At 39.9% G+C, this 21695-nt stretch overlaps 3 protein-coding genes across 9 annotated transcripts in view; 2 read left to right on the forward strand and 1 right to left on the reverse strand.

The window, feature by feature from the left end:
* TRPM7 (transient receptor potential cation channel subfamily M member 7) overlaps window positions 1-9200 on the forward strand; it is a 52600-nt gene extending 43400 nt beyond the window's left edge. Inside the window, exons 28-40 of one of the 2 annotated variants that reach the window (XM_032123140.1) lie at window positions 636-695; window positions 1734-1815; window positions 2206-2276; window positions 2752-2789; window positions 3783-3808; window positions 4161-4211; window positions 4299-4364; window positions 4988-5271; window positions 5603-5685; window positions 6012-6217; window positions 7249-7300; window positions 7391-7497; window positions 7675-9200. In XM_032123140.1, the coding sequence (XP_031979031.1) occupies window positions 636-695; window positions 1734-1815; window positions 2206-2276; window positions 2752-2789; window positions 3783-3808; window positions 4161-4211; window positions 4299-4364; window positions 4988-5271; window positions 5603-5685; window positions 6012-6217; window positions 7249-7300; window positions 7391-7497; window positions 7675-7805 (1257 nt within the window). In that variant the 3' untranslated portion in view covers window positions 7806-9200. The other variant, XM_032123141.1, reaches the window with a different exon arrangement.
* The window catches only part of USP8 (ubiquitin specific peptidase 8), a 38650-nt gene continuing 17655 nt past the window's right edge, over window positions 701-21695 (reverse strand). For 3 of the 4 annotated variants that reach the window (XM_032123145.1, XM_032123142.1, XM_032123143.1), the window contains 6 exons: window positions 20972-21184; window positions 20311-20521; window positions 19747-19983; window positions 19096-19238; window positions 18597-18729; window positions 17430-18384 (listed from right to left, as the gene is read on the reverse strand). In XM_032123145.1, coding sequence (XP_031979036.1) covers window positions 18199-18384; window positions 18597-18729; window positions 19096-19238; window positions 19747-19983; window positions 20311-20521; window positions 20972-21184 — 1123 coding nt within the window. In that variant the 3' untranslated portion in view covers window positions 17430-18198. Of the gene's footprint in view, window positions 2320-17429; window positions 18385-18596; window positions 18730-19095; window positions 19239-19746; window positions 19984-20310; window positions 20522-20971; window positions 21185-21695 lie in introns of those variants that run through there. The other variant, XM_032123144.1, reaches the window with a different exon arrangement.
* USP50 (ubiquitin specific peptidase 50) lies at window positions 12354-17584 on the forward strand. Of its 3 annotated transcripts, XM_032123161.1 has the most exons (6): window positions 12392-12707; window positions 13086-13281; window positions 13871-14068; window positions 14523-14665; window positions 15753-15882; window positions 16457-17584. In XM_032123161.1, the coding sequence occupies exons 1-6, from the start codon at window positions 12520-12522 to the stop codon at window positions 16619-16621; spliced, it is 1020 nt and encodes a 339-aa protein (XP_031979052.1). In that variant the 5' UTR covers window positions 12392-12519; the 3' UTR covers window positions 16622-17584. The 3 variants fall into 3 exon arrangements, with proteins under 3 accessions (XP_031979051.1, XP_031979049.1, XP_031979052.1); XM_032123158.1 differs by having other exon boundaries at window positions 12356-12707; window positions 15753-17584; XM_032123160.1 differs by lacking the exon at window positions 13871-14068 and having other exon boundaries at window positions 12354-12707; window positions 15753-17584.

Here is a 21695-nt window from a genome sequence, read left to right on the forward strand (position 1 = left end):
AACAGGATACTCATGAAATAATAAACAAGCTCTGAAGTTATGAAAGTTAAGATGACGACAACTGTGAATTGAGATAAAATTAAGTATCCCATAATTAGTGTTTAATTAAACGTTTTACACTCATAAATTTCAAGATCAGCCTTTGGGAAGGCTAGAGTGATTTACATTATAATTTATAGAGCAAGATGACAGTGCATATAATTTTCAAAAGGGACAAAAATTGTTCCGTATGCTTCCAAGAAGAAAAAGCTTTTCTTATAAATTTGTCATAAACTAAAATGAGTAATTTCTGTTTCCTTAAGAATAATAAAAATGACTAAATGGAAAGTGATTAATCATAACAAACCTGCCTTCCAAGTACTATAGTGTGTGTATATGTGTATATATGTGTGTGTGTATATATATATATATATGAACTAGTTTTCTCTATGTAGCTGTTGAATTAGTACATACAAATTACTGTTTGCAGTTATGGTGCATTCAGGAGAGAATGTACCTTGAGAATTGCATTATGACCATTTGCAGGGTTTCTGTTCTCAGTTACTCCTTCTGATAAGGATAAAAGCTTTTTGTGTGTATTTTTGACACAGATTTTTTGGTGTTATTGTTAACAATTTACTTTGTTTCTTTGATAGGAGCAACAGGAAGACTTCAAAAAAGCTATATTGGAGGGTATAGAGACAACCAGACTTCAAGTATGTAAAGAAAGTTTCCATTTATTAGGGACATTATTTTTGACAGATACTAAAAGTATTCTTTAGTAAAGACATGGGTCTCTGTTCTTCTCTCATTATCTGTAAATTGGATGTTTCCTTGACATAGGTCTAAATAGTTTTAGTGTTTAGGGATGTAAAGAAATATTCTTCATGCACACAATCACACATTAGATACACATTTTGGACACACACAGAGGCCTGTGTATGTGTTTAGGTGTGTGGGGTGTATTCTGTAAGAGGGAAGGGTGAAAAAGCGTGGTAACAACTTCCTAATTGTTATAAATCTAGGAATCAAAAGCAGGGCACAGTGAATTTTTCTATTTCATTCAGGTAACCATTGGAGTTAATAGATGAGTAGGGAGGAATGCTCCAGCCCTGTGTCACTCTATGCACAGTCCTAGTTTGTGACCTTTCTCCCTTTTTGCAAAAGAAATACTTTTTTGTCAAAAGTTAACCACCTCAGTATATATTCCAATAATGTGTAATTGCTATGAAGGAGTATGTCCATGAGGAAATTCCATTCATAACCAGTACGTTTTTATGTGGCAAGGGTTTACTGTGTTTTGTTCCTATTTTAAGTGGAACTTAAATTCTAGTTTAACTAAATTGAACTTTAGTTTCTGCCAGAGCCACATTCTTGTATGAGAATTGATAGCCAACAAAGGGATGAGACAGATGAGCTGAACATGGTGCTTGTAGGGATCCGGTGTAATGGACATTTCTGTAGTTGTATCCTGTTGCAACATTCCCTTGCAAAGAACTCTTGGTGTGGGTCAGGAGTCCTAATGTGTGCCTGAAAATGTTACAGCTGGTGGCTGCTGTGAGGAGAGCATTTTAACTGAATTAATGCATTCAACATGTGCATTTCTGTGCAGTGAGGTATTTGAAGTACATCCAGATGTTTTGAAGAATCCTGGATTCTGGGCAGAAACTGGGCAGATTGTGGTCCAAGAGTAGTAGTTGAAAGCAATAATGATAATGACTGATGGTAAATGTAATTTTTTTTTTTTTTGGTAGGGTCTTCAAACTGACAGTGGTCTACGACAATCCAGTTCTTGTGGTGGGTTTACTGACCCTCTGACAGCCCACTCAGAGCAGTGTAAGTCTGGTCTCTGTTCAGGTGACCTAATGTTGTCCCTAACTTGCCTTCCTAATGGATATCCTAAGAAGATGCAAAGGAAACACAAAAGCTTAAATCATCTTGAAATATTTTCATGTTTGATCATACTTGAATCTTCTGCTTCTTGTGGTTCTTCTAGCCATGGCAGCTCAATTCTGTTACCTTGTATTTGCCACAGCCAGCCAGAGTGGTAAAAAACAACGTGATCTAGTTAGGACTGCAAACTCCTTTTAAAGATCAGATAGTTATGGGTCAGGCTTTTTTTGTGAGAGCTATCTCATAAAAGCTGTCTATTTGTTCACTGTTAGGAAATAGGTGACAGTGACATGTGCCATTCTTTATCCAGTTACAAATCTCCTTCATTTGCAGTGTACAGCAAGAGCAGGAGAGCATCGAGTGAAGACACTCAGCAAGTCGACTCTAAAGCAGCCTTACTGACGGTTTGTATCGACCTTCTGTGACATTGTTGAGCAGAACTAGAAGCTGAACAAAAAAAGGAGAAGAAACAGATAAAGAATAATACTGATTTGTGGACTTGCTTGTTCTAGGAGGCAACAGGAGACCTGTTTTCACTAAGGGAAGAAGTTGTGTATGTTCTCACTATGAAAATCCATGCTGTTTTCTGTTTGTAGAAAAAACCAAAATTCTTTTCTTTTAAGGAAAAGAATTATTTATATAATCCATGAAACAGTAGTGAATATATAGCCTTATTTATTCTTTTAATTGTAGTTACCATTTCTCGGTTGTATTTGGGTCTCTCCATTCAACTGCAGTTCAGTACAGCCTGGTTTGGAAAATAAACAGGCTGTACTGCAAGAGCTTAAAACACATTGCCACCCACCCCACTTCCAGCTGAATATAATGTGCTTTCCTTAACTGAAGCCCTCTTTGTTTTTCCTCTCCTTTGTTTCAAAGGATTGGCTACAAGGCAGACCTTCAAATAGCAGTCAAATGTAAGTAAGCTTTCTACTAATGGAGCAATTTTATCACTCCGTATTTTGACCTGTTTTTCTTTTTGGTTGCCTTTGGCTATAGTGGTATTTAGTTGCGTTTAATGCAAAAAAACCCCACCGAGTTTGAAATTTTTTTCCTAATAAATGACCAAATGTGTTCACAGGAATCATGGGATCATCATAGAATGTTTTGGGTTGAAAGGCTCTCCCAGCCTGTCTCTGGAACAGAGGGGCTCCAGCCCTTGGAGTATCTTTGTGGCCTCCTCTGGGCCCTCTCCAACAGGTCCTTCCTACCTTGGGGGCCCCAGAGATGGACACAGTGCTCCAGCTGGGGTCTCTCACAGCAGAGCAGAGGGGCAGAATCACCCCCCTCAACCTGCTGGTCACTCTTCTTGGATGCAGCCTAGGATTGGGTTGGCTCCCAGGCCTGCAGGGGCTCATGGGTGGGTGATGTTGAGCTCTCACCGTGCTTTGACAGGTTCTGTTTAGATTAATGGTGACACATGTTGAAGGGCAAAACATGAAAATGACTGTGTTGACACTTGGTGAGCAGCTCTCTTCCTGGTAAAGGTCTTTACTCAACCTTTCAAACTGTAACCACCTCTGAAATCGTGCAGACGTTTCTCTTGTTAACAATTACCCTCTGAGTTAACTCTTAAAGCCATTACCTTATTTATCTGATAACAGAAGGGTAAGCCGTTGTGAACAAGTTTTAATTAAAGCACCTCTGTGGGAACGAGCTCTTGTGATGCAAACTTTACATAATGTTGTGCATGACTTGGAGGTATTTAAAGTGTAGCTCTAAAAGCACGAGATTACTTAACAGCTTTCCATTACTATTTTGTAATTAAGAAACCTGTACTGCCCTTGAAAAATAGGATAACAGGATAAGAGTGGTACTGTGAGGTTAACAAGGTGACCTAGGATGGTGTGTCAAAAGCAGGGAATACAAAGTAAGTTTTGAAGATGACTTGTTTTTGTGGCATTTCACAGGCCATCGGAAGAAGATGCATTGAATGGTAAGTTTTCTTTCTGCTGTAAAGGTGAGGGATTTTTGTATATAACCAACTGCTTGGGTCTTGTATGACAATGTATTTAATTGATGGTAATTTGGAATTTAATGGACACACAATACTGCGATTTTTTTTATTTTTAATTTTTCATAAACCACATATCATTAAGCACTACAATTTTTATTTTTTTCCCCTGAGGTACTAAAGACCTAAGTGCAATATTTAATTTTCTGCACAGCAGATGCTTTTCAAACTGTAGTTACTTGGCAGTTGTTCTTTGCGTGTGGTATTTTAGTACATAAATTAGTGGCAAGAATATCTCTTTTTTTCTTCCTTTTTCTCCTTAATCTCTTTTCAGGCATTGCTTCTCCTTTCAAGCCCATCATGGATATCAATTACTATTACTCAGGTCAGTCCCTCTTATGAACTAATGTTTGTATTTTTATTGACACTTCTAAATCCTTAAACTTCAACAAATGCTGCAATTTTCCTCTAGCTGTAGAAAGAAATAACCTGATGAGATTATCACAGAGCATTCCATTCACTCCTGTGCCTCCAAGAGGTAAGAACTGTATTTCTTGTTGCTGGTTCACTGTGGTCTTTTGGGGAAGAAGAGAAAAGCAAACCTTATATGGAATTTGGTTTGATCATTCTAATATAGAAGGATCAAAGCAAAGTTCACAGTTTCTCATAGCAAGTGTGAAACTGAAGTCTTAATGAACTAAAAGAAGTCTAGGCTCTGTCTTAGAACACTCAGAAATATATGTGAGTATGACACCTTTTCTAGGACAACTCACTTGATTATGAAATGTAGATTTAATTATAGTTGTCCTCAGAAATGGTGTTACAGTGATGGTAGTATTGTACTAACAGTTTTATAACAAACTATTCTGGAAGGATCCCTTAAAGTTGTCTCCACTTGTATAAACTGTAAACAAACATTTGTTCAGTGTTAGTGCTGTTTGAGCGGTGTCATTAATAGGTCTAAATAGAAGGACAAATTTTGCATCTCTGTGAAAAGCTGGAGAGGGGTTGTCCTACTGGGCAGTTTAAACTTTTTGTTAATTCAGGATGTTTGTAATGACTTAATATTGCAGCTTGTTGTAAGAAATCATAGGTTTTCAGTGCTTTTAATATTAAACTTGGAAAATCCAATTCAGTAATTCTTTTTGTGCTGCCACATAGGTGAACCAGTCACTGTGTATCGCCTTGAAGAAAGTTCTCCCAGCATCCTGAACAACAGCATGTCCTCCTGGTCACAACTGGGACTCTGTGCTAAAATTGAATTTTTAAGTAAAGAGGAGATGGGAGGAGGTTTACGTCGAGCTCTCAAAGTCGTCTGCACGTGGTCAGAATATGATATCCTGAAATCAGGACATCTCTATATCATCAAGTCTTTTCTTCCTGAAGTTGTCAATACTTGGTCAAGCATTTATAAGGAGGACACTGTGTTGCACTTGTGCTTGAGAGTAAGTTCTATCTTTGTCAATTATTAAACATGGACAGGCATTACATGTTGAACAGGAATCATTTTTCCACCTGTAAACTAGTATATACTTACTAGAGTAGAAAAAAAATGGTTACTCTGGGAATTCTGTATGAGCAGAAGGGATAAAAACTCTGCTCCAGAATGGGTTATTTAATCAAAGAGCTCAAACTCTTAAAATACAGACATCATTTAAAAAGCAAGTAATCTGTTGCCCTGTCTTGGGGGAACAGACACTGTTCCCACTGCCTGCTTGGCTCTCTGCTGTTCCCTGTTCTGTAATGCAGCTAATGGAGTGTGGGTTTGACTCACAGGAAATCCAGCAGCAGAGAGCAGCACAGAAGCTGACCTTTGCATTCAACCAGATGAAGCCCAAATCCATCCCATACTCTCCAAGGTGAGTGTGTTTAAGCTGCTGTTATGGTGCATGCTTTTGGCTCAGGGGGAGGCCTACAGGGTTGCTGGCAGATGCATCAAATATATGAAGATACTCACATGTGGATATTTGGAATATTGCTGTCAATGTGGCAAGCAGACTTGTCCTTGGCAGTATTTCCCACTGATACTTTCTGCACTGATTCTAATATACTGTAATCATCTAAATGGCTTTGTATAATGGTTTAAAAACCTTTAAATCGTTAGCAAATCAAATAAAAATCTAATAGTAATGATAGATCTGTCATTTATTTTGGAATTATATTCATTAAGTATGCTTTTTACTAGGTTCTTGGAAGTTTTCCTGTTATATTGCCACTCTGCTGGCCAGTGGTTTGCAGTTGAAGAGTGCATGACTGGAGAGTTTAGAAAATATAACAACAATAATGGTGATGAGATAATCCCAACTAACATGCTGGAGGAGGTTATGCTGGCTTTCAGCCACTGGACATACGAGTACACAAGAGGAGAATTGTTGGTACTAGATCTGCAAGGTAATGCCCTGACTTGGAAACTGGGGTTGGGGCCAAGGTGTATGCAGGTTTTTCTTTTGATAGCACTTTGCTAAGAATTTGTATTCCTGTAGTAAATAACAAGCATTATTTAGTGCTTCTTCTTCTAGTTAGTTTGAATCTATGATTTTCTTATTTAACCATACCATGATATAGATTGGAAAGGACTTCTAAGGTCGTCGAGTCCAACTTTACCCAGCACTGCCGAGTCCACCACACACCACGTCCCCAGGTGCCACCCCGAAACATCTTTCAAATCCTGCAGGGATGGTGCCTACACCACTTCCCTGGGCAGCTGTTCCAGTGCTTGGCAACCTTTTCAGTGAATAAATTTTACCTCATATCCAATCTCAACCTCCCCTGGTGCAACTTCAGGCCATTTCCTTGTCCCATTGCTGGAGACCATCCCCCACTGGGCTACAGGGTCCTTTTAGGTAGTTCCAGACAGTGATAAGGTCTCCCCTGAGCCTCCTTTTCTCCAGGCTGAATGCCCCCAGCTCCCTCAGATGCTCCTCACAGGACCTGTTTTCCAGACCCTTCACCAGCTTTGTTGCTTTAATGTGGTCTTAAATCTTACAGCAACATGGAAAATATAAATATTTTATATATATATACATCTTTTCCTAATGAAATGTGCCATAAAAAGATGCTATTTCTTGGCACATTGGTGCAGTACCAATGTGATAAGCTGGTTTTATCCTGAACTCTGTGCCAGGTATTCTGGCAGTGAGAACTGTATAGGAGGTTTTTCTCATGGGTGAAAACTCAAGATAGGAAATGCAAAAAATAGGTGGAAGAAATCTGAGAAGTACCAAGTGCTTGTTTAGGAGCAATTTTTTAAGGGTAGAGAATCACATATAGTTTGGGTTGGGTTTGTTGTGGGTTTTTTTCTCTTTTTATTCTTGGAGAAGCTGAGAAGTCATAGCTAAGGATTCCAAGGCTTTTTAATATTAATGTATTTATGTAATCAGAAATGTATCAGATTTAACTTTTTCTTCATGTGCTGTCTGAAGGTGTTGGTGAAAATTTGACAGATCCCTCTGTGATAAAAGCTGGGGAAAAAAGGTAAGGGTAAAGAAAGACTGAATATTATAAAATTTTCACTGGAAAGGGAAAACACATTTAAGTGATGTTTATGTGCACTTTATTTCTAAGGTCATATGATATGGTGTTTGGTCCGGCCAATTTGGGAGAGGATGCAATAAAAAACTTCAGAGCAAAGCACCACTGTAATTCCTGCTGCAGGAAACTGAAACTTCCTGGTAAGAGCTGCTGTATCCCTCCTCCTGAGACACCTATGTCATGAGATGTTGTATGAAACATAATGAAATAGTCAAGGCATGCTGTGAAAGTGGAACAAGTAATAAACAGCAGTTTTGTAATTTGACTCAAATAGCTCAAGAAATAGTAATCATTGTGACTTTGTTCTGTTTGTACAGATCTGAAGAGGAATGATTACACACCTGACAAGATCATATTTCCTCAGGACGATGCCCCTGAATTGACAATTCAGCCTGGAAGCTGCACCAAAGATTCCGATCCGGCCAATTCTATTCGGCTGATGCTCTGATGATGTGACCAACTCATGGCTTTGTTCAAACTTCATGGAACCTCACAAAGTTGTCACTTACCTTTCCCTCACTTTAATGGAAACGAAGACTTGTCAAAACAAGGATTACTGTCTTATAAGTGGAATTTTGGCTGGTCCATAATCTAAGGATTTTACGACTTGTGATAACCATCTACAGAGCAGCGTGGCAGCTGATCATTCTAAAGGTGGATGACAAGTATTTAAGATGTGTTTTTAAAGGGGCTTTTTAAGCAGAAAGTTTTATTTTTTATTTTATTTTGGTTTAGTGGAGGATTTTCTTCCTGTAGTCCTGTGGTGGGAAATATGCCTTCCACCAAAAGGATTTTGGTAGTTGATGTTTTAAGGTAAAGCATTTGTCTTTTTGGCATTTGTCTTACTGTCAATAAGCAAAACCAGGAGAAAGCACCTACCTCTGTAATGCCAGAGTATTCTTAGAGTGTTTTCGGAAGTGTTCCACTCATGTTTTCTCACCAGGTGTCTTTTAATCTGGCCTTTTGAAGAGGGCAGAGCCAAATGAGGTGTATATAGGATGCAAATAGACTGAAGTTGAAGGTAGGAACTTGATCTGTTCCAAAAGAGAGAGAGTCTCCTGAATCAGGATTCTGTCAGCTTCATGACTGTAAAGCTGGGCTTGGTTTTGTTTTGTGAAATAGAGCCTGAATTGTGCATAATGAAATTTCTTGTTTTACACATTTCAATTTTATCAAGTCACTGTCAAATAGTAACAAAGCCATGATAGACTGGTATAATCATATTTAATAGAAGAATTAGTTTGTGCTGGTCCAAATAAGTTGCCTTGTAAGAACACAAGTTGGAAGTGCTTTCCCTCGTACGTATGTAGTGACCGCTTCAGAAGTTCTGCCTTCCAAAGATCTCCTAAAATGAGTATATTGAAACCGAATGTACACATAACTTGTAAATGTATTTAAAATTGTGTAGAAAACATCTTTAATGTTATGTTATTTGTGGTACTTACTTATGAGAGACTAGGGTTGGATTAGCGTTGTGTAAAGTACGGGAGATTGCAATGCACCTTCATGCCAATAAAATGTAATTTAACTGTCCCAAATACTGTTGAGCATTCAGCAAGAAAAGAACCTGTTGTCCAACTGAAGTTTCATGCTGCGATTTTTTTTGTTACATAGGTACTAATTTGTAATTTTTAATTAAAAGGGCAGTATATAGCTCTATAAATTTTTTATTCAGTAGTGTATCTTATAGATACAGACCTAAGGCACGAACACAATAGTTGTTTAAATGGTGTTTTATGTTTGATGGGGAAAGGTAAAATGTTATAAGGATATAATACTGTATACATTTTGTATATCATTAAATCTTTAAAGAATCTAAAATAAATTTATTCTTGTTTACAGACTTCTGCTCTCCGTCTCAGTCTGAAAGGTTATTCTGGTGAACTTAAGTAACTCTTTATGCAGAAAAGTAGGATTTGCTGTGCTGGATCAAGGCAGTTGTTTGCCTTTGAGGTATCACAACTTTGGCCAACACCAGGAACTAGGGAGGTAAAAAAGTGAAAACTGTCATAGTTGTAAAACACATGTGAGGGGGTTAATGAGTTAATGAGTCAAAAATAGCTCTTCACAGTGTTTAATTAGGAGCTGCTGCTTAGATGCCTGATGGCATCTCCTCCTGTTGCTGGGAGGGAATGGGCAGATATTCGAGATGTACTTGCACCTTTCTAATGCCGAGTAACAGCAGCACCGAGTCTGTAACTGGCTCTGCAGATGGAGAGAGATTTCTAGAGGAGCCTCTGCTGTTTTGAAAATGTGACCAAATTCAGCGTATGAAAGAAGAAAAACATATTGAGAAAATTGTAAGTGAAAACTGGGAAGCTTTCTGTTTCTTGACAAATACTTAACTACGCACAGTTAATTTTAGCCATGTTATTGGTCTTCAGTGGTTCTGCTTGTGACTCATTTCTTAGCAAAATAAACAGATGTGACCACCTTGTGATGGGTGTGAGTGATCATGGGGAGTGTTTCTTCTGCTCAGTCTTGCAGTGACTCAGGCCTGAAGCTTTTCAAGACCAAAAGGGGAAAATGTGGTTGGGAAATGCCTGTAAGACTTGGAGTGGTTACCACCGTTCATATTTCTGTACATCTCCCTGGCATGAGCAGTAGCTTACTCTGTGTGACTTACAGCTAGAATTACATGAGGAGTGTATGTCTAAACTGAGGGGGGAGAAATGTGTAACTTTCAGAAGAGATCTGATCCATACTTGCAGAAAAAATTATAAATGTCAAGTATCCTTCAGGGAAGGCATTGGAAAAGTGTGGTGGCAAAGGGAAAAAACAAGTTGGTTTGAAAAAAAAGTAGCCTGACTCTGGACAATGCCACATCCTGCTGATGTTGGGCAGTAGGAACATGAAGATTATTCCATGAAATTAAATTTGTTTGAGCACATCAAGTGTCACTCCTCTACTGAAACCTCATCAGTCTTGAAATGTTCTGTAAAAAGGGAGGAGTTGTGATCCTTTAGCTTTTAAATTTCCTTTAGATTACCAAAGAGGAGGAAAGCAGAAGCACTGGAACTTCTGATAACTATCTAAGAACTAAAGTATTGGCATATCTTCTTAGAACCTAGCTTTTAAATACAGGAATATAATTCAAACCTTCTCTAATTATTTTTTAGTGAAAATCTGAAATGCTTCAGTGACTTTCCTACTAGGAGAGTATTTAAAAGAGTATTTCTCATATAGGGAAATAAATAAGCTGCATAATTTAGACTTTTAATTAATCCACCAAAATCAGCATTGTTGACTGCTTTGTTGCAATATTTAGGTGGTGAAACATTTCAGAGAAAACCAATCCCAAATGCGTTGTGGCAAAACACACAACTGGGGAGCTTTTCTTCAGCTGCTGCTCAGTAGCCTTTTGATTTGGAAAAGGAGGGGTTTGGTTTTTAATCCTCCAACAGTGACTTCCTACACTTTAATTCTTTAATTCTTTTTTACACTAATGCCATAACTCTTAACACTGCAGGAATTTAGAGAGGGGAAAAGACTACAGCTGGAAACTTGGTAGTAACAGTTCATATTGAATGTTCCTAAAAGACCAGTTGGGAAAAAAATAGGATTTTTTTAACATGCAACAATGCCTCTGAAAAATGTTCTGGTGATTTAATCTTTCTTTTCACAATTAACAGTATTCCTTGCAAGTAATCCACTTTGTGGTGAGAGTAATGGGAAGTTCATTCTCAGCCCCAGAGCTTGCAGTTGGTAGCACTGATGTGGATTTGTGTAGAGTGTTACATTAAAATAGTGAGTCAAAGTCTTGATTCAGGTTCTGGAGAAAGTGGGAATGAACATATCCAGTTCCATTTACAAAACTAGAGCAGATTTTGAGTAGGGGCGGGGGGGGGAGGGTGTTGCTTTTGTGTCTCAGTTTGCAGATACCCAGTTTGGGAGATTAATAGCAGCAACAGCTGTCCCAGGAGTGCTGGAGGCATCCTTTGCTTGAAGTTTAACAAGTAAGATGATTAGGGGGTTTTTAAAATCATTTCATGGGCCTCTTCTATGGATACTTCCTAAGTTACCTGTTAAGTAGGGAAAAACTGCTGCTCTTCAGTGGCATATGGGATTCAGAGATGAACTCCACTAATGTACCTAATTAAAAGCCACTTGTCTGCCATGCCTTTTTTTCCCCCCCCAGGAAAATCTTCAGAACACCAGGAAACGAATTCAGTATGATGGTTTGAGGTAGCTCCATCCTTTTATGGTCAACACCCTCCGTCACCCCTGCCCTTCCAGCAGAGCATGGCAATAATAAATCCTAATACAAGTATGAGCAAACATGGATAAAGGTGTGTTGGGCCGAAGCTCTCTGCTCAGTGGAATGGGTGGGTGGCCCTCTCTTCCCCAGGTTTTCTGTTCTGGCTGGCACATGGAAGGAGATGGAGGCAGGTCCAGCCAGGTGTGTTCCCCTGCCCAACGTAACCAAGTGACATCACAAGGGGACTGGGGCAGGAGCAGCCAAGGGGCCAGGATGGAACACAGGACGGAACACGGCTCATCTTTGCTCTACACAGGTTGCTGCAGGTTTAGAGTTCTCTGTCCTGCCTCAGAGAAGAACAGCAGCCTCTAAAAGAGACCAGCAACATCAGTGAGCACATGTGGGTGGTGTAGGGTCTGTGTTCACCCTCTTGACCGCCTGATTGGGGATGGGGACAGTTTGGTCCAGGACAGACTGGTGCAGCCAGAAAACAAACCTACTGAAATTTTCTTAACATGAATTAAGTAGCATTTTATAGCAAAAATCTAAGGAGCAACCTGTTTATAGTAGCATCTGAGGAGCAACCTGTTCATAGTAGCATCTGAACTGCAACCTATGGCTTTAGAAAATAGGTAAGTACTGTGCCCCCGAGGAAATGAAATACAATGTAATATGCACCCTTTAGGGCAAAATGCTTAAAGATGGCTATTCACAGGTGACTGTAGTTTTTGAGTAATTATGTATGGAGTAAATGGAATTTTAGGAATAACTCTAAAAGCTCAGGTGTTTAAATAATACCTCTTAATGATGTATCTCACTATATGGGAAAGAGCTTAGTGTGGAAGATGAAGAGTTTTCACCACTATTGATCTGGTAAAAACAAATGTGAATGTAATTCTTAAAGAAGAAACCGTAGCATTTTAGATTTCCACTGTTGCAGATTTTTCTCGTAGTAGGTGCAAGGATGGCATGGAGATGGAAGTATTCCCCCAAGGAACAGCTGGAGGATATGAGCAGCCAGCACCCGGGGCTCACGGGGCTGCAGAACCTGGAGAACACGTGCTACATGAACGCGGTGCTGCAGTGCCTCTGCAGCCTGACCCCCCTCGTGCAGTATTTCCTCTCGGGACGGTGGAACACAGCCCTGCATGAGTGAGTTGGTTTGTTCACAGCTCTGAGATTTTTCTGCTTGGCACTATTTTCCTTCCAAAGGATACGTGTTGCCATGGGGATGTCCAAGGCAGGCACCTGTCAGCTCCCTCCAGGCACTTCCAGTCAGATTGGCCACCAGCTGCTTTCCTTCTCCTTTGAGAGCCCAGCTTGCTTCCTTGCTGGGTCCCTCAGCATGATATTTTTTTGCCATTTTGATGATGATTCCTACAACTTTCTGGGATCTGCAGAGTCCCTCAAGCCAAGTGACAGCTGTCAGAGCTGTACTGTGCCTGCATCTGTTTTCTAAGTTTCTGTATTGTGCTCCTATTTGACACTGTTTTTTCATACTTCACCTGAAACTCTCCCCTTTTTTCCAAGGGAGACTGGGGAGTCTGCAACTGCCTTTGGCTGTTTGATATCCGATATGTGGCTTGGAGAGTTTGACTATGTTTCCCCTGAGGCTTTTCATTCTGTCTTTGGGAAGCGGTACCCAGCTTTTAGCAGGAGGACTCAGCATGATGCGCAGGAGTTTCTCATCTGTGTGCTGGATGACCTCCACGAGGCTTTCAAGGAGGTAAGAGCCCAGCTGTGGTGTTTTGGGAACTGCAGCTGTTTCCTCTGCATCTCATAACTTTGCATCCATGTAATAATTGCCTATCATCCTCTTCTAAACTCCATGATGGGGCCGCTAAGAACTGTCCTTTTCTACCTTTGTTTCATACCCATGTACACACAATTATTAATTTGCTTCTTGTCTAATGCTCCATCAAATTGCAGCCCCAACCTAAATGACAATGCTGTGTGTAGCTTCACTGTCCTAACCTCTCCCTCTCCTTGCTCCTTCCACACTTAATGTTGTTCCACTTTCTCCTCTGCCTGAAAACTTCATGTCTGCCATGCCCCCGTGTCTTTCTCCCCTCCAGAGCCACTGATGAAGAGCTTTTCAAGCAATTAATGCTGTCAAATGTCTGAATTGTTGTAAAGGAATCAATTATACTCTGCATGTATGAAACATCAAGTAAAGTAGCAGCATTTTAGAGCCAAGTTCTGTGGCAAGACTAACTCCTAACCTACTCAGGCAGTGGGCAGCAACTATTAAAACCCAGTGAAAGCACTTCTCAAACAGTTGCTTATCTACATTTTGGTTTTTTTCTTCTGTATAGCCAAGCCAAGGAAGACACAGCTCTGATGCAGGAGCAAGCACAGGGAGTGGCAGTGGCACATCTATTATAACAAAGTTATTTGAGGGACAGCTCAGTTACGGTATCAGGTGTCTGAAATGCAAAGCCCTCGCTGACAGACCCGAGAGCTTCACCGTCCTCTCCCTGCCCATCCCTTCCACCACAGTGTGCTCTCTGCAGGTACAACAGCCAATGCATTCCTGCTGGTTTCTGCTCCATGTGGGAGTAGTGGCTTAGACTAATAGGTGTTATTGGAAAGGGGTTTAGTTACTTTGGTCTCCTGGGCACTGATGCATAGTCTTGGATCTGGTCCTTAGGGAAGTGGGGTTTCTTTACTGCCCTCAGAACCATGGAGGCTGGTAAGGTTACAGGAGCAATGCTCAGAAGTTGCCAAGGGATAAGGGATGTTAGTATCATTTAATAGCAGCCATGAGGGTTTCTTTCACTCATCCAAGTATTTCCCCCTTGGGAGGAGAAAGGAAGCCAATCTTGGCTGCTTTGTCTTGCAAATGTATTTGTAATGCGAGCTCTGAAGAGACCTCTCCCTACAGCAAATCCATCTCTTTGCTTAGCACCTACAGGGGTGGAGGGAGATGTGTTTGATCAAGTGGGTTTTTTTTTCCTCCTTTGACAGGACTGCCTGGAATGCTTTTTTCAGCCAGACACACTGACTCGGAACAACCAGATCCACTGCTACTGGTGTGGAGGCAACCAAGATGCAACAGTAAAGGCCTCCATAACCAAGGCACCACAGATCATTATTTTTCACCTAAAGAGGTATAGTCTAAGTGGGGTAGGATATAGTCAGTTCCTGGGTAATGTGAGACATGAAGAACAGTCACTAGTGTTTGCCTGAAACAAATCACTGCAAATAAGTGGGTTTAGTACTTTAGATACCTGAAAGCTAAATGGGGATTTACAGAAATACAGCTGTCAAACATGCAAGCTGCATTCCTGAATTCTCATGCACAGTGTTCTGCCTTACTGTGTACTGCAGCCCACCAAATTTCTCCCTATACTTGGGATCTGCTCTCCAGAGGGAATGAAAAACTCCACCAAGCAGTGACTGAGTACAGCCCAGTGCAGTGGCTCATACAGTCCCTGTATGATCCCTGTGAATCAGCTCCTGTGGCGAGTGGGAGAACTTGTGGCTTGGGTTCCAAGAGCAGGAGTGACGTTTTGCTTGCCATTACTGCAGTTGAGACACTCTGGTTTTATCCCTTTACTAAATCAGGCTTAAACAGAGTGGTGCATCTGCAAAGGAGCACCTGGGTTAGCAGACTTCACTAGCCACACATAGCCAGATGCTGAATTTATTCTAAAGAATTTTTTTCTTAACTTTTCACCTGTAAAGAAAACTACTCTGGGGTGATTTGGCTTCCCAGAACGATGTTATCTGAAGTTATTATTTAATTTTCCATTCAGCATCTGCTTTTCTCAACATTCTCAAAGGACATATGGTCCCCAGCTGCAGCTCTTGGCCACACTGTGAATGTTTAAAAGTGCAGTGATGTACTCAAAGTTACAGAGGGAAGAGGGATGGAGTCTGGCATGAGAGAAGAGCTGTCAATGGCACTGCAGTCTAGTCCAAAATGTTAAGGACACAGAGAGAGTGATGCAAAGATTTGACTTCAGGCTTTGACTGAAGGATCAGGAAGCAAGAGCTTTGCTTTTCTTGCTGGACATCTCATGTGGGTTTAGTGCATTTCCTGTCAGTTTACTGAAATACACAACATTAATAGAGATCTTTCTTTCAAATGCTGGGTTGGTTTTCCCTCCTCCTAGGAAAGTCAGTTAAGCAACCACCACAATAATGAAAACAGAAGTTGAGAATCATTTAAAATCGTTCAAAATTTCATTTCAGGTTTGCCTGGCAGGACAAGCACAGAAGGAAACTCTCAACCACTGTCTGCTACCCATTCAGGGATCTGGATCTCTCTCCCTACTCCACAGTGTCTTGCAACAAAGCAGAGTACAGCTTGTGTGCTGTAGTGGTAAGCTTTGCCTTTCCTGCTTTTATTGGGAATGCCTTGCCTCATGGAGCAGATGAAGCCTGTGTTGGTTTGGACTTCATGTATGATTTATATTTTAATGTGTGTTTTGTTGTATGCCTTCTTTTACCTGCCATGGACATAGTCCAGTACCAGTATGTAACTGAAGGAGAGAGAAGTAATTTCCCCTTCTTCCCCAACATCCCAATTTTAAAAGAATGCACTCCTGGCACGTAATGCCTCCTCAGAATAAATTCACAGGCTGATCCTGCATGAATCCTGTTTTTAAATGAGGACATGGCTCACAACAAGTGGGACCCTCTTATAGTGACCTGTATCAGGGCTAATAGTTGGGTTGCAAATGTAATTGCAAAATAAATAAGCATAATCATCATCCATTTACTCTGTTTGAAAGAATTTATTTGAATTAACATCCCCTGCTGTAAGCCAAAAGGGGCTAGAACCCTCTCTCCCATCTTTTCCCAGTGCATACATAAAACGATTGCCAGTTCCTAGCTTTGCCTGTAAGGAGACAGAACAGGACTCTGGTTTTAGCAGACTGTGTTGTTTGTTGCAGAACCACGCTGGAGATCTGGATTATGGCCACTACACGGCCTTCTGCAAGCACTCAGTCACCAAACACTGGTACAGCTTTGATGATGCACATGTCACCAAGATCCCAGACTCTGCAGTGCAGGCTGACACAGCTTACCTCCTCTTCTACACCTCCCAAGGCTATTGAGACTCTGTTAGTCCTTGAAAACCAACACTGAGTAGGGCAGCAACTAGAATTCACCAGCAGCATTAACCAACTCCTGGTTCATCAATAAACTGATCAGCTGTTGTGGTCTTTCAGGAAGTGATTCCTAGAAAGGACAGCTACAGCCTCTAAGCCATGAAGGAACGGGCGTCCGCTCCATGTGCACAAGGGCCGAGGGTTGTTTTCCATGACAACCCCCTTGCAGCTCTCAAAGGAACACAGATGTTGAGCATACAGATGCACTCACCTGGAAGTTCTTGTTTTTCTGCTGGTTAAGTATAGTAGGTTGTTCTAAGCTGCCTTTCAGGAACTAACAGAAGGATACCAAAGTGAAAGCACACAACCAGACCAAACTGTGTTTCAGGAGAGAGCAGAGGATGGAGTGACCATTAATATATAAGAAAGAAAAAGGCATTGTTCTACTGCTGTCATTTTTGTTCCTCTAGCACTTCATACTTGTTTGCAGCTTGTAAGCTTCTGGAAAGCAATCAATATTGGTCTTCATTCCATCAGCAAGACAGACACAGACAGGTAAAGCTCAGAATGTAAGATGTAAGACTTTTGAATGCCAGACTAATCAGAAACAGAAAACTAACCCAAATCCAGAGCAGGGAAATAACGTAAGATGCAACTAGAAGAAATTTTTAAACTAATCAGTTCTGTGCAAAATAGTATATATATTTTTTTCATCTGGAGAAACTTGAAACTCTGTGAATATGATTCAGACTGTTATTATGTACAGTCCTGATCATTACATAACAAGCTGAGAATGAAAAACCAAACCCAAACATACATTTAACAGGATATATTTTTAAATAATTTCTTCATTAAGGTTTTTAATGCATGTGTACATGAAAATTTATATTAAAAAATTAAAAAGGAAAATCTTGTTTGTTTAGAATAACTCTGAAGTGCACAAATATTGACAAAAGCTAACAGAAAAAATAATACAGCTCTGCTTTTTTGTTAAGTAGTGTTGCAATTACTTAGAGCTGGCAAATAAACGCAATCCTCTGAGTTTTAGAGATTCTCACAAAAAGGACAACATTTTATTATATACATAATTCTGATGTGCAAGTATGCAATCAATATGTACACTTACATTCCTAACTGTTTACATCGTTCTAGAGTATTCACAGTAGAATCAAGCTTAAGGTTAGAAATGTGAAAAGGCCATTAACAGTGAAAGAAAAAAATAAACCAAGATATGCCTTGGGATTTTAAGACACTTTAAACTACTTGTTAATAGATTTCAGATGACTAAGCTAGAATTTAATTTTGGAGCAGACTAAAAATATAGTTCTTTTTTAAATAAACAGTAATGCAAGTATGCTTGTAAATGGTTTCACAGATGGCAGTATGACCACAAGCGTTACCCATCAGTCTCTGATTGTTAAGCACTGCTACGGGCCCCAGCGAGCCCTGCTGGCAGACACCCTGCTGCAGCCCTCCCACACCTCCAAGTGACTATGTCTGCTGTAGTTTTGCATATTTATATGCATTCCCAGGCCTACTTTGCTCCTGAAGAAAGAAAACCAGTTTCCTTAACCCGCATTCCTTTACGTGGCCATATCCACTGCTCGCTGTTCATAGGAAGTATAAAAGAGAATGTAAGCAGCTGAGGACTTCACCGAGGATGCTGAGATCTCAGACACTTCATGGTCATCAAACTTAAACCAGCGCTGTTTTGAAGCATTTTTGCAGTAGGCTGTGTAGTGCCCCCCGTCCAGCCCACCGTAATGATTCTGTGAACGTAAGGCAAGAATTAGTGGCCTCAAGAGCTGCCATTTCTTCCCTGGTTGGGAAATAATCTAGAACGTGATACCAATCCTTCTTTCTAGAACACAACTTAGTCTGCAACTAGAATGCAGCCTGGAAACCTGACTGACTCACACAGGCTAGCCTGAGTCCTAGCATAAAGTGCAGCTGCATTTTGAAATGTGACGTGGTTACTCACCGATACTGAGAACAGATTGTATCTCTTCAAGGAAGTCTTTGGACCAATAACATACTGTGACAGGTCAAGAGTTTCCAATGGAAAATCTACAGAAGTTTGAAGCTTTTGTTTCCATCTTCCATCATAGGAAAATCTAGAGAATTAAAAAGCATCATTAAAAGTTACGGGTTGTTCACAAGCTCTTTAAGAGTATTAAGCATGTTTGTTTTCCCTGGTTTTGACCAGGATGTGATCTCAACTAAAGCCCCTAGTTTGTTAATGCTTGCCCATGTGTCTCCTAGCACAAATAACAAGAGGTCACTTGTAAAAGTGCCTTGGGAACTAGAGCCTTATAAAAGAAGCATCAGATGAAAATAAAACTCTTGCAACATTACAACTGCTAATATATCGGTAACTTTCTCCAAGTAAAAATGGTCAGCTATGGCCCTGGAACAATCCAGCTCCATCAAAGCCTGATCATTTCATCCTAAGTAATATTCACCAATCACCATTTCCTTACCGTTTCAAGTGCACAAGAAGAACAGGTGGTAATTTCCAAATTTCTATTTTTTTTGAAGAATCCCTTCGAGTTTTGCAATGGCTACAGTAAAATCTGTTGTTATCAGTGAGCTTTTCTTCTTTGGAGAACAATCTAAGGCATTCCTAAAACAAAATGCAGAGATTGTGAATGGCAGGCGTTTATGGAAGTATAGTAAAAATGTTTGTTTTCTGTTTTGGTTATTAACCTGCATCAGTTAACCTGCATCCTACATTTCACAAAAATGAGGAAAAGTGACTTAAATCTATGTGTGGAAGCAAATTTTTCTGCAGATATTAATCAGAGTCCTTCAAAATATACAGACAGTATTTTAAATCCACAGAATACTTACATTGTGACCTACCAAAACAAGTAATATACATGCTGCTATTGCAGGTATGGTATCTCCATCCTGCTTCTAATTTAAAACTTTTAAGGGATGACCTATTTCTTTAAACTTCAGAAGAATTAAAATATAATGCAGACTCAGATCTGTTCATGTTTTGGGTTAGTGTAAATTAAGCGGAACATTGACCAACCCCTCCAACCAGAGGGTGAGCAGAAGCAGCATCAGAATGGAGTGCCAGAGGGATGTTTTCACTCCAGGAGCTGTTTCTCTCTAGTTGCCCATACCTGCAGAGTACATTTGCTGGAGGAGGCGAGTGGTAATGACAGATACATGAAAGCCTCGAAGGTTCGGGACCTCTTGTGACACGTCAGACACTGCACAGTGGATTTGAACTGGCCTTGGAAGAGTGCCACAATAATGGACTCGTTGAGCTGTTTGTGTTTGTGCCAAGCTATTTCTGCTGCACTTGAGTCGTCAAGGTGATCATTATTTTCTTCCTTGTATCTTTTCCTGTTGTCAGCCTGGATAGCAGAAATTTAAATACCATAGCAGTGTATTAACATATATATAAATAAGAAGTCTCATCTATAGGCAAGAGTAAGATTGAATATTTGCAAGAATATTTAAACATGTCAGTGTAGCCATCCAGTTCTTATCTAGTGAGGCTTCTTCTGTGACTCCCTCCAGTACCTTACACTGTTTCATACTGAATTCCTACCTTAATTCTGAATACTCATACTTCTTTCTAGACACGGTTGCAATAACATTATCTTCTTATGGTATAAGAAGGCATTTTAAAAATTTATTTCTCGTGATCATCTGACATATAATTTAAGTGTATTGCTTACTTTATTTAGGTCTTCATGCAAGCCATCCATTAGAAAGAGAAGCAGTTCTTGGGAGTCCTGTTGGCTATATCCTGCAAATTGGTCATTAATCTTCCCAATTGTAATTTTGAAGTCTTTTGGACTGATATATTTATACTGTCCTGCCCATAAAGCTTTCATTATTACACCAAACTCTTCAGCCACTTCACCTTTATGCCCCAGGAAATTTGACCTATATAATAAAAGACAAAAAAAAATTGGAGCCATTCAAGTAACTGGTTTTTAATATAAATGTTTTTAATTTAAGGCATAATCCCAATTCTAAAATAGTTTCTTTAGACTAAGGAAAACTGGCTGTTAGACTGAGTTAAATTTTCATCTATGTCAGCACTGTAGTTTGGTTCCATATTCAAGATGGAAGGTACAGTTGTTTTCAGCATGTTTTGTAAACTGCTTGAATATTCATTTTGGTTTTAGGAGACTCTAGTACACATGTATTTATGAATGTGGTGACCATAATTTAACTATCATTGTCCAGTAAAACCTATTTAGTAGACCACATAAATTTTGAAAATGTAAAGACACCTAAAAGTTACTATTTGTCTCCTACTTAAAAAAACAAACACTCCACTAAGTGATCTTCTTGCATTGGCAAGTATAAAGGCAGATGAGAGATTGTTACCTGTTAATATCAGCTTGATACAAGTTCCTGTTGAAATACTCAGCCAGGTGAGGTGCATTGCACAGACACTGTAATATGGAATTCATGTAGCAAGTGTTCCCTAGATTACGAAGTCCTGTCAGAGCTGGTCCTGATCCCCCAAACACAGGATTAAGATTCCGAATCTGCGATGCAGAGAGTCTGGAAATTTCTGCTTTAGTGTAACAGGCAGGTCTATAAGCAAGAAATTATTTTTTAGGAGTCTCAAACTTGACAAGGTTGTGCATATAAACCAACAGACACCCCACCTCACCCCACCACCCACAGGGATGGGACCATCCTGGCACCAAATACCATCATTTAGGGTATTCAAAACCAGCCAATGCAATAGTGAGAAATCCATATACACTGGTCTATGATGAGGCTGAGTTTCAGGCACCATCACTTGTGAGATTCATGGGGTTTTTTTTGCTTTATTTCTTTAATTCACAGATGAGGAATACAGTTTAAAATCTGAAAACTTGGCTTTTCACACTGTCAGAAGATAGTCATTTAGTATGTCAATACAAATAACAGAACTTAAAGCAACTGTCATCCAATTAATAGACTGTGACCTCTGAAATTCCTGCTAATACATAACTATTATATTGATTTCTCAAAGATAACTGCCCTATACATTGAACTTTCAGCAATGAAATTTCAGTCTAGTACTCTTGCATCCTTTCAAACCCACTTAGGAAATATT

Source organism: Corvus moneduloides, chromosome 13 (assembly GCF_009650955.1).
Source record: "Corvus moneduloides isolate bCorMon1 chromosome 13, bCorMon1.pri, whole genome shotgun sequence".
NCBI classification, from domain to species: domain Eukaryota; kingdom Metazoa; phylum Chordata; class Aves; order Passeriformes; family Corvidae; genus Corvus; species Corvus moneduloides.

Bases quoted from the DNA above. Each gene is read 5' to 3' on its own strand.
- USP50 (XM_032123158.1), top strand. From the start codon at position 12,520: ATGGCATGGAGATGGAAGTATTCCCCCAAGGAACAGCTGGAGGATATG. The intron at 13,282-13,870 runs GTAAGAGCCCAG...TCTTCTGTATAG, and splicing joins TCCACGAGGCTTTCAAGGAG to CCAAGCCAAGGAAGACACAG. The intron at 14,069-14,522 runs GTACAACAGCCA...CTCCTTTGACAG, and splicing joins CCACAGTGTGCTCTCTGCAG to GACTGCCTGGAATGCTTTTT.